The 16,135-nt window shown below is 38.6% G+C and overlaps 1 protein-coding gene across 1 annotated transcript in view; it reads right to left on the bottom strand.

Moving 5' to 3' along the window:
- scara5 (scavenger receptor class A, member 5 (putative)) overlaps positions 1 to 16,135 on the bottom strand; it is a 72,316-nt gene that overhangs the window by 35,212 nt on the left and 20,969 nt on the right. The window contains exons 4-7 of the mRNA XM_034135446.1: positions 4,367 to 4,566; positions 3,671 to 3,849; positions 2,423 to 2,549; positions 1,518 to 1,686 (exon numbers count right to left, since the gene is read on the bottom strand). Of these exons, the coding sequence (XP_033991337.1) occupies positions 1,518 to 1,686; positions 2,423 to 2,549; positions 3,671 to 3,849; positions 4,367 to 4,566 (675 nt within the window). The remainder of the gene's footprint in view (positions 1 to 1,517; positions 1,687 to 2,422; positions 2,550 to 3,670; positions 3,850 to 4,366; positions 4,567 to 16,135) is intronic.

Raw genomic sequence — 16,135 nt, 5'->3', positions numbered from 1 at the left:
CTCACATCAGCAGTTTTCAGCAACAACAGATCTTCAATCCAAAATCTCTACGTGTCACTAAAACCCTTTGATGTCAAGGTACGTATTTCAATGAGACTTGTTTATGAAGTTGTGTCATTTTCTGGCCAAACCTGGAAAAATCACTGTGAATAAGCTTGAGAGAATATAGATATTGTGTATAGCATTTAGCATAGAGTTGTTACATTAAAATATTAAGTGTGAAATGTTGCCTCTGGAAATCCAAAGGTTTACTGATAAGCCACAACATTGAGGATGACTTTGATCATGTGATTTATTATCCGTCAGTAAGCACAGGACTATCTACCACCTGCAGAAGTAAAAGTCTCCAGGCCAGATTTTAAAACAGCTTCTTATGTGTCTTTTGATAATACAACGAGTAACATGTGTGGCATGAGTCACAGAGGAATTAAATGCAAATAAACTGAATAAGAAGAAAAAAGAGGGGAAGAATGAGAGGGGAACAGAACAGAGAAAGCATAAACATGGATAGAGATGTAAAACTTTTCTTGGCTAAGGTGACTGCCAGCTAACAACAAACAAATGGGCTGCTGAGATAAAACTAATGACAGACCTGTTTTTTTTACCCTGGATGTTGCGTCTAAATTTAACCCACAATTGTTTCCAGGTTTGGAAGAAACGGCATCCCACCCACATGTGAAGCAGACGCACAATCAGGGGTCTTGTTCGGTTTTAGTTGCCATCAATCAACACGGGCTGAGTCCCCTGCCAGCATTACATCACAGCATACCTATTCTGATTTTAATAAGCCAGGGGAGTCATTTGGTGCCCGGGCAGAGAGAGTTGTACCATGTCGGGACTAATCAGACCCCAACAGATTGGAGGAAGAACATTCAAAGTTTCTCTATACCCCGGGTTACTAATCACACGGTGTTAAAATCATGTTTTAGTGCTATTGTCGCTTGTATTCAATCACAATGCAAAAATCTATTAGCTCAGGCCCGCTAGCACTATCTTTTTGAAAAACACATTTTCCATCCAAAGGAATTTCTAATACTAACAGCCAGGTAAGGTTCATGATGCGTTCACATGTCTGTCATGTGTTACTCTTCTACTTAGCTGCACACTTCATACTTCCAAAACTTGAAGGTGTCTTCATTGAATATTTCACTTTTGTTTGTCCTTCATGTTGATAGTTTTTGCCCATGCACATGTTACCCATAAAGTCCTTTCTTGATCTGTCGCTGAAAACATTCAAAAAAGTTTGAATTTCGACATCTTGATGCCTTTTGACCTGCAAATCAGGAAATTAATGCTTATTAGACACGCACACAGCTAACCACAGGGGCACTTGGGGGGGGGGGGGGATTTAAACCAACAAGAGGTGTACTTGACTTTTCAAGTTCCTCTCTCGTGACACATTTAGGCCATAAAGAAACACTGAATTGCCTCATTTGGGAACGAGCCAAGTGCTGGTTAAATAAACGTTATTCTTTTGCCCTCAGAGCCACGATCTGAATCTTTTTTTCTTGACTGACCTTCGAATATGGTGAAGTTCTTCAGAGCCAGGGAGTGCTCCCAGTCCTTCAGACGCAGGTCCTCTGTGATGGTGTTCAGGATCTCCATCTCGTTCCTCAGCTCGGCCTCCGTGTGGACGTGGGTCACCCAAAGGCTGCTGGTGTCCTCTGTGATGTTGCTGATCTGGATCTGAGCAGCAGGAGGAAGAGGGAGTGTTAACACCTGCAGTCTTCATCAGTGTGCTGCAGTAAGGTGTAAAACTCAGGTTAAAAGTATTGTGTATTTCCTGTACTTTATCAATGATGACTTTGTGCTTCCAACAGTTATACAAAATATGTTTTTCAGTTGGAGATTCATGCTGCATTTATGTCTTTTCATAGGGGAAAGAAAGTTCCTGTTCCTTTGAATGCCCCAATTACAAGCCTGAATATCAACGTTGTAAAACGTTTTCATAAATGTGGCAAATCACTGGACAAAAACACATGTTGGGTCAATGGTAATAACATTTAATTATGTCATTTTTGCATATCAATGCTAACATGTAAGTTGCTATTTGGTATCAGGTTTTAATCGTTAGTTGCTGTAAATTGAGCTACATTAGTTAAAAAAGTTAAAAAAATTGCATTAACTCTGTATATCAAGCTGTATATTAGTGATTTAGATAATGTAGTGATGTTGCAACAAGTCTAGGACAAAATCACTAATATAAAACATCAAACTATTTCAGTATACTTGGATAACAACTTGAATAATCACTGTTTAAAAGTTCTTAGTCATAATCCTTGTATGATGTAGATCCTTGTATCTCCATATTGTTTCCACATAACCACGTAAAGCTCAAGAACACACAAATGTTCTTAAAATACAAGGAGCATGTGAATGCAACATCAATGTGTAGGACTGTGTTGTGTATGTTGTGATTAACCTGTAAGTCTTGTATCTTCAGGTGATGAATACTGATGTCATTGCTGAAGGTGTGATTGACAGCTCCCACCGTCCAGTTGACCTCGTCCAGTTTCTCTCTCAGCCAGCTCACCTGACCTGAGGCTTCCCTGAAGGAGAAGAGAAACAGATATTATTTAATTCTACAGCCCTCATTGTGATGCAGTTACACTTTCATCTTTTGGAAATGAGCATCTTCACTGTAATATAAAGCTGTACCGAGAGATGGCAAAAGTACACACATCCTTTACTCAAGTAGAAGTACAGATACTCGTGTTTAAAAATACTCTGGTAAAAGTAGAAGTACTGACTAAACTTCTTTACTCTATGGGCTTCGTAATGTACTTAAGTAAAAAGTACCCATAACTACCAGCTGTTTTAAAGAGTACCTGACCTCCCTTTATATTAATAGAACAATAATGTCATTGTTAGCTAATGAATGTTTCCATGCTGAACAACGGCAACATGACAACGTTTTCATTGGTCCCTCTTCTTTAGAGAAGACCAGGAAATGATGGATACACGGATCGTGTTCAAATCAATAGGCACGCAATGACTCTAAATAATAATGATCACGCCACCAAACACACATTCAAACTAAAGGAACCAGCCTGTTTGGGAAATGTGAGAAGTAGAAAGTACAGGTATTTGTGTTCAACATGTAAGAAGTAGAAAGTACAGGTATTTGTGTTCAACATGTAAGAAGTAGAAAGAACAGGTATTTGTGTTCAAAATGTAAGAAGTAGAAAGTACAGGTATTAGTGTTCAAAATGTAAGAAGTAGAAAGTACAGGTATTTGTGTTCAAAATGTAAGAAGTAGAAAGTACAGGTATTTGTGTTCAAAATGTAAGAAGTAGAAAGTACAGGTATTTGTGTTCAACATGTAAGAAGTAGAAAGTACAGGTGTTTGTGTTCAAAATGTAAGAAGTAGAAAGTACAGGTATTTGGGTTCAAAATGTGAGAAGTAGAAAGTACAGGTATTTGGGTTCAAAATGTAAGAAGTAGAAAGTACAGGTATTTGGGTTCAAAATGTAAGAAGTAGAAAGTACAGGTATTTGTGTTCAAAATGTAAGAAGCAGAAAGTACAGGTATTTGTGTTCAAAATGTAAGAAGTCAAAGTAAAAAGTCGTCAGAAAAATAAGTAGTGGAGTAAAGTACTGATACCAGAAAAATGTACTTAAGTACAGTAACGAAGTATTTGTACTCCACTACTTCCCACCTCTGGCTGTACCTGAACAAGAGGTCCTGGTCGTGGAGCCAGGTGGAGGCTCGGGTCACCTCCACACTGAGGCTCGTCAGGTTCCTCCCGGTGGAGCTGCTCAGGGAGGACAACCTGTCGTCCAGCTGCACCAGGTAGCCCTCCGACTGAAGGGAGTTAGACTGGAGGTTCCTCAGCTCCACCTCCAGGCCCTGTGGGTGACAGGATTCAGAAATAGTCATTCATCATAAATATCAATTAGAAATGTGATGGTGTATGAGGTCCATTATAGGTTCAAACATATACAGTCATGGGAGGGGGTAATGCCAAAACACTTTTATTGTTCTCCAATAATATGTGCACAATCTCTGAGATTAAAGTGGTACATTTATGAAAACAAATATAATAATTCTGAGATTATTTAATCGTAAATTCAAGAAAAAATAAACAAATCCTGTTGTGTTTTTTAACTACAATTGCTTTAAAACAATGTATATAAACAAAATTATTAACTTAAAAGTACAATAGAACATAAATGATTGGAGAGGAATAATGAAAAGCACATCGCTTTAAAATAAAAAGTGCATTTAGGACCTTAAACCTCTATTACATACTGTCATTGAATATCTTGTCAACTATTAATTCCCTGTAACAGTTCCCAGGTCTTGAACCCTGCTCTGTGAAATCTCTCGTTTTGCTTCTTCTTCTTTTTTCAGTCCTGTGACATACCTTGATGAGGATCTCCAGCCTCTGCAGCCAGTCGCTGTGGTTCTGGAAGAGGTTCTCCAGTTTCCAGATGTTCTCCAGCAGGTCGGCCTGGGTGGACGGCTCGCCCAGAGTCTGCTGCAGCCGCTGAGAGCGCTCCGACATCCGGGTCACGTTCTCCATCAGAACCTGCTGGTGCTGAGAGGAAACCTGGGAACGAGAGACTGGGGGAGGGGGGGAGAAAGAGAAGAGAGGGTGAGAAATGTGTTGATTCACTGATCCCCAGAGACGGGAAGTAGTGGAGTACAAATACTTCGTTACTGTACTTAAGTACATCTTTCTGGTTTCAGTACTTTACTCCACTATTTATTTTTCTGACAACTTTTTACTTTTACTTCTTACATTTTCCAAACAGGCTGGTTCCTTTAGTTTGAATGTGTGTTTGGTGGCGTGATCATTATTATTTAGAGTCATTGCGTGCCTATTGATTTGAACACGATCCGTGTATCCATCATTTCCTGGTCTTCTCTAAAGAAGAGGGACCAATGAAAACGTTGTCATGTTGCCGTTGTTCAGCATGGAAACATTCATTAGCTAACAATGACATTATTGTTCTATTAATATAAAGGGAGGTCAGGTACTCTTTAAAACAGCTGCTAGTTATGGGTACTTTTTACTGAAGTACATTTCAAAGCCCTCTTTACTTTTACTTGAGTAAAGAAGTTTAGTCAGTACTTCTACTTTTACAAGAGTATTTTTAAACACGAGTATCTGTACTTCTACTTGAGTAAAGGATGTGTGTACTTTTGCCATCTCTGGAGATTTGTTGATTCACTGATCCCTGAGTCCCCAAATCGAGTATCATTAACTATCAATCACTGCTGTCAGCTGGACCGAACCAGAACCTCTAATGCAGAGCAGATGTCGATCCAGTCGTCTGCACTAATTTCTGTTGTTTATCTTTTCTAAATGTATTGTTTTGTTACATGATGACCTAAATATTTTTACGACTTCAAAACCATTTTCCATGGCTGGCTCACTTTGAGGTTTTCTGTGTTTTACTGAGAACATATTGTGGACATTCTGTCTTCACTTTGGCCGATGTTTAAATTGGCCCCTGCATGTTGCTGTTCGTCCAATACCTGCAGCAGAGAGCCCGCTTTATTAAAGATATGACGTAGGGACTCCCAGGGATGGAAAGTAACTACTGTAAGTGCTTTTCACTGGAGAACTGTATCTCAGAACGATTAGAGGTACTTTTATACATACTCTCAGATATTGTACTTTTTACTCCACTACATTTATTTGAAAACTTTACTTACTGTACGGTTTAAACTTCATATAAAAATACAACGTATGATCAGCTTGTAAAATACATTACATTAAATTACATTACATGTCATTTGTTAGACGCTTTCATCCAAAGCGACTTACATACTCAGTACTGTGGACAATCCCCACAGGAGCAATTTGGGGTGAAGTGTCTCAGGGACACAACGACATGCTGACTGCAGTGGGGTTTGAACCTGTGACCCCCTGATCCGAACACACTGCACCACACGCCTCCGAAATACAACACAGTGTTAAAGATGAAACATTTTCCTAAATATTAACAAGTTATGATTAAAGTATATACAAAATAAATACACATTTTCTTCTTTCCTACCCTATCACTAATTTCACGATCCTATTTGAACCTTTTGAAAAGGGCCTAACCCACATATTGAGAACCCTTCAACTAAACAATCTTATTTTGTGAATAAAAATAGCTCCACCTTGCTAGAAATGTAAAAGAAAACTACTTAACTTAACTACAAATTATTATCTGTACTCATCAATATTGGTCATGAGGCAATTTACTGCAGAAGAATACTTTTACTTTTGACAATACTGAGAGTTTTTAATGTTTTTTTTGTGGTTTTTGCAAGAGAATAGGATCTCAGTACTTATTCCACAAGTGGGGACTCCCAGCATGTTGTTGTTTATCTTAAATCTCTTTATTAAATGACAAAAACATTTATTTTGGTTGTGTTTCTAACAATGAGATCATCTATAATTTGCTTTATGCTAATGTCACCTTAAAAAACAACATGTTTTCATTTAAGAGTTCGTGGGAAAACAAGTTCTGATCCAGTTTAACATATTACTGATGTTCTACTTAATCCTAATTACATTAACGAGAAGGAGTTTTGGATGGCGAGTCGTAAACAGACAAATCCGAAAAAAGAGGGACAACATGTTTGTGGAGAGTTTTGGGTCACAAAATCTGAGTCACACACGTTTTTTTAGCTGCTCACATTTGAAGACATATTACTGATGCAACTTTTCTTCTCTTGTTTTTGGCGTTGGCATATAGGCCACTTCTCCTTTTTCTCTGTTCTCCACCGTGCCTAATGAGAAAAAGCTCCTCGGTTTCATGTTATGTTGAGAGCAAGTTGCATGGTAACGACTCGATAGCCCGGGAGATATTTTGAAACCAAACCCTCAACATTACGGCATGACGACATCCTCTCTGCAGGACAGCCGGGACCAATGTGTGCAAAAAATACCTCTGATGGAGAAAAAAGGGAATAACTTTGGAAACGTGAGGAAGCAGATAATTCCCTTCACACATGCTCTTCAACACTTTGATGCCCCTCACAGCGTGATATCACAAAAATCTTTGAATGTTTACGTTTCCACACACGTAGGAGAGTGATAAAAGTGTGTGTGTGGTTTTATGTCTTAACATCATGACCAAGGAACGCCTGCATGACCTCAGAGAAAGTGCTGCAAAGCCACACTGATGCAAACAAACCATCTCAATTCCAGCTCATTATGTGTGTTAGGGTTATATCTAATGACCTGAAAAACTAAATAAGCTGAAACCTCTCCACTACACAGGGAGCTTAATTGCTAAATGATGGTCTGTTTCCAGAAGAACACACAAACACATTTAAGGTCAACCAGAACATGATGCCAGAGTGGAGCTTCCCAGCAGTACTGGTGCTTAAAAAAGATAAAACGAATAAAAGCAGAGACCATTTAGTGGGCTAATCTTGTTCTAGGTAACCAGTGCTTTTTCCCCTGAACAAACTACACATAATGCTGTACGGTTGATAATAATGTATCTATTTTGTGGAAGTTAAAGGGGCCCTGTTGTGCTTTTAGGGGTTTCCCTTTCATGAAGTGTGTTATACAGGTTTTGGTGCATGTAAATGGTCTGCAAAGGCTGAAATCCCCTCCAGAGGAAGTTTCTCTCCCACAGAACGTTTTCCCAACAGCAACACAAAATAAATACCACATTTCAGTCAGATAATCTTGTTAGGATGATTTTAAAGTTACAGATGGAGCTGCTGCACAGAGTTTAGTGTTAATGCAATCCATGAATGGTTTCCAAATGTTCTGAAGTTGCTCAGGGGAAGCACAGTGTGGGTTTTGTGCAGAATCTCTTTTCTTAACCACACACTATTTGAGGACGGTGGGTTCTCACAGTTCGGAACAAGTATGTGCTATTAGAGTGAAGACATATAAACGTATCATCATATCTTGTTGCCAGAACACGTTTGAACAGATTTCCCACCGCGCGCCTCCATTAGTTTCCTCTACACCGCCTAAAGGAACAATCAATCAGGATTAGACATCACTCTCCACTAATTGATTTCTGTTGAACTGCAGCTCTGTTAACAAGGAGAGCTGTGCGTTACAATCAACCAAACCACAGAGGTCACTGTCAGGCAACTGAAGTTTTAAGGCTTCACACTAACAGGCCTAAAGCAATAGGCGCTTTCACACCAGAGTACTTTTACCCGTACTTTTCCCGTTTAATTCCGATAGTGCCTGGAATTTTGCGTTCACACCAAAAAGAGAACTTAGTTCATGAGAACTTTTACCCCCATTTTTAGTGCCTGCTAGAGAGGTGGTACTTTCCTGGGGAGAAAAAAGTACCAATTTCTGATTGGCTGGGCGAACTGCAAACCACGCCCCGTAAAACTCTGAAAAGTTTTGTCAAGCCGCCATTGTATTTGCTGGCATTAGCATTATTAGCATTATCCTTATCCCCGCGCACCAACGGAGAGAGAATAACTTATGGCAACACAAAAAAAAACATGGGAGCGGTGGAGTGATGAGGAGGTGTCGGCGTTCTGGCGATTTACTCGGAAGGCCAGTCCCCAACTCCGGGGACTTCCAGCCGGGGGCTTCGGGTGGCAGTATACGCCGTGAAGTTGTTTGCGGCCTGCCAGTAAACCCAAAGCAGAAAAAGAAGAAGTGACGTCAGCGGCTTCATTTGCGTAATCTTCCCACAGGGAACTTATTCCGGTGTGAACGCGATCTGTACTTAGTTCCATGGGGGTACTAAGTGCTGGGCACTAAGTGCTGGGAACTAAGTACGGCAAAGTAAATACCATAAAATACTATTAATAAAGAGTCGTTTTGGCCACTAGGGGGCAGCAAAGAAAAATAACAACTGACATATTATCACTTTGTAAAGTTGCCAGGGCTAACATACAAAGCATTTATCATATAATTTCTTCAGCTAAAGTTAAGTTCTTCACCTATTGTTTAAATGACCAGAATGCACATTTACTGGATATATTTGTTTAGAGAGACAGGCAAACTATGCTTTATTGAAATTGCAATGGGTTTAAACATACTGTATTGATTTATCCAGAATATCTGCTGGATTTCCATTTCAATGATTTAGTTAAAACTCAAGCACTTGAAGAGCTCAGACAAAAAGGTCCAATCTTGCAAATGAACAATAAATGCTCTGTTGATCAGATCAGCTCCAAGATGAAATGGTTTCTTCTTTGGCCTTTGCTTCACCCTTCTACGAACTTTCATGAAAATTGGACTTATAGTTTTTTCATAATCCTGCAGACAAAAACACAGACAAACTAACCGAATGAAACTATAAGCTGTAATTGCCCTTGTATTTCAGTCACCAGCTCTTATTATGTCAGACTGCTGTTAAGTTACAGTGATGAATCTACAAGGTGCGTGTTTTGTGACTTCAGGCGAGCATGATGGGAAATGACTGAAAGAAGATACGCAGGCCTGACAAATCCATTTCAAAGCTCTCAGCTCTATAAAATGGGAAAGTCATCTCTTGTCTTTTCCATTCACATGCCTATCCTTTTCTCTTTAGTTCACACACATACTGACATGGCAGCAAGACTCAGAAGCGATTAGCCCCAAATGTACAGCTTCATGGTCTTTCAGTTCTTCTGTGCAGACGACAACACTTTCCACTCAAGTATCAAATGCTGGGAGGCATCCAACGCAACAGCTGGGCCTCAGCGTGTAACGTGGATGGATTCTGCATTATTGTTTTAGCCAAAATAAGATTAGTTTGCAGTGAAAAAACACATTATTTGCAACATTCTGTCCTCATTGAAAATGGTTGGAATTTCAGTAAACAAACAAAAAGGACTATTAGTGAAAAAGCTTGCCAAAAGCTAGTCTTTTACTTGACATGTTTGACAAAATGTAAATACCAGTATTGAGTATTGAGCATGTTAAAGGTAGCTGAAGGAGTAAAGTAGTGATACTACAGTGTACGTACGTGCTTCAAATGTTTCACCAGGGATGAAAAACAACAACAATATGATTGTCAATTCCACACATTTTTGTCTTGATAGATTTTGGACATAGTGTTCCTGTCTCAAATGATCCTCATGCAGTGGCTCAAGTGATCAGTGCGTCTGCATAAGGTTTTCCATTAAAACACATTGCATATATCCATAAGACCTAACACACATGTTCAAAGCCACTTTTTTAAATATTTGCAAAGCTCTTTCTTTAAACATCATATTTATTGCATTGTTTGCATCCATGTTTGCTAGTCTTCAAGCCTTTCCATTATTTGTTTTCTTCTTTTCTTTGAATATTTATATGTTTTGAAACAATAAAACACTTGTTCTGTTCCTCGTGTGTGTTTTCATGTTCATTTGACCTTAGGAAGATGGGATCTGGATGGCTGTGTATTCCTTGCACAATGCTTTTTTGTATTTCTGTCTGATGTTCTCCCTTTTGTAGTTCCTACACACACACACACACACACACACACACCAGGATGGAAAGTGTCATAGTAAGGGCAGAGACTGAAGACAGAGGGAGGTCTATCAGAGCTGCATTGCTCTGTGGGCGAAGCCAAAGACAACATGGTGACTTCATTTATTTCTTTATCTGTGTGTGTGTGTGTGTGTGTGTGTGTGTGTGTGTGTGTGTGTACCCTTTCAAACAAAGTTATATTTTCTCACTGTTTGTATAATTCAAATGACATGGTCCAATACGCAGACTTCTTCTGAGATTAGCTAACGCAGCTAATTTAGTTTAATGCTACTTGGAAACTTTGCCAGCACAAGGGAATTAAGTTATCAAAGAAACATTTCCATAAATACCTATACATCCAAAACAGTATCAAAAGTGTAGCCCGGGTGTAAATAGCATTGTTAGCTACAGACACCGGGTGAAAATAGCATTGTTAGCTACAGACACCGTGTGTATAGCATTGTTAGTTACGGACACGTGTGTAAATAGCATTGTTAGCTACGGACACGTGTGTAAATAGGATTGTTAGCTACGGACACGTGTGTAAATAGGATTGTTAGCTACGGACACGTGTGTATAGCATTGTTAGCTATGGACACCGTGTGAAAATAGCATTGTTAGCTACACCGTGTGTGAATAGCATTGTTAGCTACGGACACCGTGTGTAAATAGCATCTGCCTAAAATGCCCCTCCTAGACATCCACAATGTTTGTTAATGTAAAAATACACAGAGCACACTAATACAAAAAATCTATATTAACATTAAAGCTGCCGAATATAAAACAAAACCTGGATTTTCCTACAAGTCCGATGCAGTAAATTCAGTGCCCTTGTTACTGACTTTACTATCATATTTCTGGTTTTAATCTGAAGTTTACATTTCCCTGTGACACAAATCCCTTTGATGTTATGTTGCATAAACTTATTTAATGATATTTACTGTTGTTAAAGTATGACTCAATCTCCTTATGGGATCGTTAAAGTTTCATCTAATGTAGTATAATTTAATTAGAGCCATATGGATGTGGTGGTGGGAGGTAGATGTTTCAGTGTACACACATTCTTACTTATTCTTTATCAATTTTAGTAAGGACAGGAGATGGTGTATGGATTGTGTTTAACATCATCATCCTTTGATAACACGTCTTTCATTATCGCTGTGTTGTGTTGAATAAAAGTCAAATGAGTTGCAGTGCACTGACTTCAGGAGCAGCACCCATGGTTACTAATCTCCCTCTTTAGCTCTCAGAGGCTTTTTTAAATAACCTTACTTAATTGAAAGTGTGTGTGCATCTGTGTGTGTGTGTGTGTGTGTGTGTGTGTGTGCGTGTGCGCGTGCGTGTGTATGTGTATGTGTATGTGTATGTGTATGTGTATGTGTATGTGTGTGTGTGTGTGCGTGTGTGTTACCAAGGAGAGAAAGCAACTAATTTAGCTTTAAAAGACCGTATATACAAATAGACTTACTCATATAGGGGAGAGTGGGGTAAGTTGAGCCATTTTTTAGTTATGCTGTCCTCTAAGCAAGGAGAAATGACACATAGTAAAAATGAAAGCACACACCTATAATTCAGGATGTCTCCTATCAATGGCAATGATAAGAATTAATATTTGATCAAGGGCAGTGAAAATATTACTTCTAAAAAGAAAAAAAAAATGTTGTGGCTCAACTTGCCCCGGGTAAGGGGTAAGTTGATCCAGGTCAGGGGGTAAATTGAACCACTGTTCAAACTTGGGCATACCTGTTCAAACCTGGGCATACCTACACAAAATCTTAAAGGTAACTTTAAACAATAAATAACAAACCAAATACAAGTTTAGTTTTTCAAATATTTTTTATATAAATTTCAATTGAATTGATTGATTTTTTTTAACATGTTAAAAGGAAAAGTAATCATACAAATGGTGATACAATTTCATACATCTTACCAATCAAACACAGGGTAAATTCAACTTTAAATGTAGCCTACAATGAGCTCTTATTATCAACTTGGCCTACTTTCATTAATTTCTCCATTGAAAAACTGGCTCAACTTACCCCAAGGCCCACGATTCACTTTACCCCATAGCCACCATTTTAGAAAAAATAGCCCAGCATTAAAATTCAGAGTCATCTTTAGCTTAATGACTCACATGGTTTAATACGCTGCCAACACATCAACATATACAATATATTTGTTTAAACCTGTATACATTTTTTTTGACATGACAGCCGATATAGCTGACATCTAGAAAATTTACTTTGACAAGCAAAAAACGTTTTTTTGTAAAAAACTTTACTTACCAGACCACAATGAGCATCTCTCTTTCACAGGCAATGAGAAATGGGAGGAGCTTGCATAATTTCTGGTCACGTGATTACAACTATAAGGCGTTGCCTGGTTACAGGGGGTGGTTCAATTTACCCACTGGCTCAATTTACCCCCTTCTCCCCTATTGTTAGTTCAAGCTCATCACAATTCACTAAAGCCAAGCTTATTTCAAGAAACCGTTCTCCTTGAACCGTCTGTAAAGCATATACAAGTTTAAAGGGTTAAACCAAGTTTGACTGGTGAGATTGAGTTTCTTTGTGTGCTAGTGTTTGCCAACAATGCAGAGAAGATAAAGTGTTTGTAAAGAGGCTAATCTTTTGCTTTTGGTCATAAAAAAAGAGGCAATTTTCAGTGCAAACTTTGACCTCACAAAAAACTGTTGCTCACAAAATGAAGAGAACGTAAACATTATTACTTTGATTACATATGTCCATTCATCCATCATCTGCTCAACTTTATAATCAACCTTATTGCTGTACAATTTGTGGTATAACCTCTGAAAACACATCAGCGGTGAAGCATAATTGGGCAAAACCATTAGTTTGATCGCAGGTCTTTCATCACTGGACCTCCATGAAGGAGTCAGATGATAGAGCTCGACCTCCTCCTCTGATGTTGAGCTCCTTCAGACGTTAGTCGTAAAGGATAAGCCACTGATGGAGATGGTTTTCATTCGATGCTTACCAGAACATCTTGTTGAAATCAAGCTTCTGCAAACATGCCGCAATCTTCCAACCCAAACACAGAAACAATAAAACGCCAGAACAAACAGTCTTCGTGTGATGAGTCTGGTTCACTGAGTACCTGGAATGACCCTTCTGAACAAAGCAGGAATTTCAGGGCTTATCAAGACGCGTAAATCATGATAAGATGTACCAAAAGTGCTGATTAAAATCTAAACATGTTGATGAGGTTGGTGGTTCCAAACATGTTTGGCCTTCGTTCCTTAAAAACAAGGAATATCCAGTTTTGAATTGAAGAAATGTAAGAGTTTGTTTGTTTCACCAGTATCATTGTTCAGTAATGTCTGATTGTTGTATACTGGTGCAGGATAGCATTTGGATTTATTGAAAAATTAAGACAGTTGGATTTGTTACACCTCTACTTTTACCTTTTTTACCTTGGATTTTGACTGAATGTGTGCCCGTCACATTATGATATTGTGCAGTTCTTGGGCTTGAACAACTTTACTCCTCTCTGTAAAAAGCTTAAACGACATCACCATTCGCCATGTACTGAAACTCTACAAACCGTTTCAGTATAATAACCAGACAGAGGTGAAATTGATCTGACCTGGGAGGAGGATGAGAAAAATACCAACCTGGAGGAACATTAAAACAGCTGGTTCTCAGTTAAAAATAGCTAATTTACCATATGTGTCTGCAATCAATGGTATTCACTTACATTCTGTTTGTAATGGACACGCACCAGCTCTCATATTTGTATGGAAACCATTGTTTAAAACTCTTTATATAGTAATTATTATAATGACAAAAAAGTGAGATGTTGACCCCATAATGGACCAAACATTGTGTTTTAAATAATGTAGGGGAAAAGTCAGAGGGATAGCAACACCAGTCACCCGTACCTTGACAGAAACTGACCAACATCCCACTTCACTTTGATGGGATGCCAGGCAGGAAGGAGGGGAGGAAATAAAGAAGAAAGAGTCTTTCTGTGAACTGCAGACCTGAAAGTCTTCCAGCAGGGAATGAGAATGAAATTAAAGGAACTTAAAACCAGACCAGAAACAACCTGCTTTCCCTGAGATCACTTCAAAAAGGTAGCCATTAGGTCATTTTAAGTGGATCACTGCAAAAGGGCTAGAATCAAGGTGATACGACTGAAAACAATTTTCAACACTATATTCTACTTTCTATACATAAAACATGTGGTACTGTGTTCAACAACTAGCCATTTAATTTGCAGCCTCCTGCTGTTCAGTGCTAGGTAACATAAAGTCATATATTTGTTTTGATATACGTGTTTTCTTGCGGAATATATGCCAAAACAGTAAAGTTGTGGGCAGTAAAACCCGAACTATGTGCTGTAAAATGCTGAAAAGCAACACAGAGCTTAAAATAACTAAAGCTGTAGTATTTCTGTTGTTTTGTTGATATACTAAAACAATACTGAATATGGCAACTTTCATCGGTCTTAACCAGCTTTTCTACTCAAGCTGCAATCTATCTAAGTAAAGTTAACTGTAGGGAAATGTTTCACATATTAAAACATTTTTACACAACAGTGGACACGACAATAACTGGACATGAAAATGACATCAGATTAAATTGACAGCTAGTAGAAATTATTTATCAAGGTCCTGTCACACACACACACACACACTCCAACAGTCCAGCTGCAGAGCAAGAATGTACTTTGGTTGTTTAAACTTTAGCGGTTATTGTTTGTTTTTATTGTAAGCCTGGACTGAGAACCAAAGAGAAATGCATTTATAAACAGGAGACCACTAAAGAATGTTGTCTGTCAAACTTTCATGATTCTATTTGGCAAATTGTTTTTGGTAAACCGCTGGCGTCACATTCAATCTGTCCATTATTACAAATAGGATTTCTTTGTTTTTCAGCTATTGCAATTATCGCCTGATTCTGCAGCTTTGGCACAGTAAACATCACTGTCAAACCAAATAATTACACTTGGTGTTAAATAAATATAGTTTCTAAACAGAGCTGTTGAATTTGTCTTTGTAAATCTGGCAGAGTGAAAAAAAAGTGTACTTTTTTTGATGGTTTGGTCAGGGTCACAACAATGTCTCTACAGTCTGCAGTCCTCTGTGTGTGTGTGTGTGTGTGTGTGTGTGTGTGTGTGTGTGTGTGTGTGTGTGTGTGTGTGTGTGTGTGTGTGTGTGTGTGTGTGTGTGTGAAGTTGAGCCAGCTGTATCTCTGCAGGAATGTCCAAATGAAGTGACAGCGGTGGGGTTTTTGTTTGATTTCTAAGTGTGTGGACCCTGTCTGATGTGGCTCCTGCTGTTATAGGCTGAATGACTTGACGTGCGTGTGTGTGTGTGTGTGTGTGTGTGTGTGTGTGTGTGTGTGTGTGTGTGTGTGTGAACAATAGAAGTACCTTATTCTGCTACTTGTTTGGTCCTGTTAGTCACTCATAGTACATGCATTTAGATTAATAAATGTACTGCATATAATCACAAGAGGATACAGTATAAGTCAAGACTTGCAGTATATTTTTGAATATTACAAGTGGTTTTGCATACATAAAACAAAACAAGGCAGACAAGACAAACTCACTGTAAATACAAAATTATATTAAAACAAGTGAGTAATAATACAATTGTATAGTTTTCTTGTATTTTTCCGTCCCTGACTTGTTTATCACAGAAACATGTTGATGTTTTGAGAAGCACGGGGTTATCTGCTGTTTGTCTCAAAGCTGTGGAGTGTTATCACCTAAGTCAACTAATTTACAGAAGCC

Source organism: Trematomus bernacchii, unplaced genomic scaffold (genome assembly GCF_902827165.1).
Source record: "Trematomus bernacchii unplaced genomic scaffold, fTreBer1.1, whole genome shotgun sequence".
In the NCBI taxonomy this organism is placed as follows: domain Eukaryota; kingdom Metazoa; phylum Chordata; class Actinopteri; order Perciformes; family Nototheniidae; genus Trematomus; species Trematomus bernacchii.
Note: the sequence above shows the minus strand (reverse complement) of the source record. Positions and strands in the feature narration are given on the sequence as shown.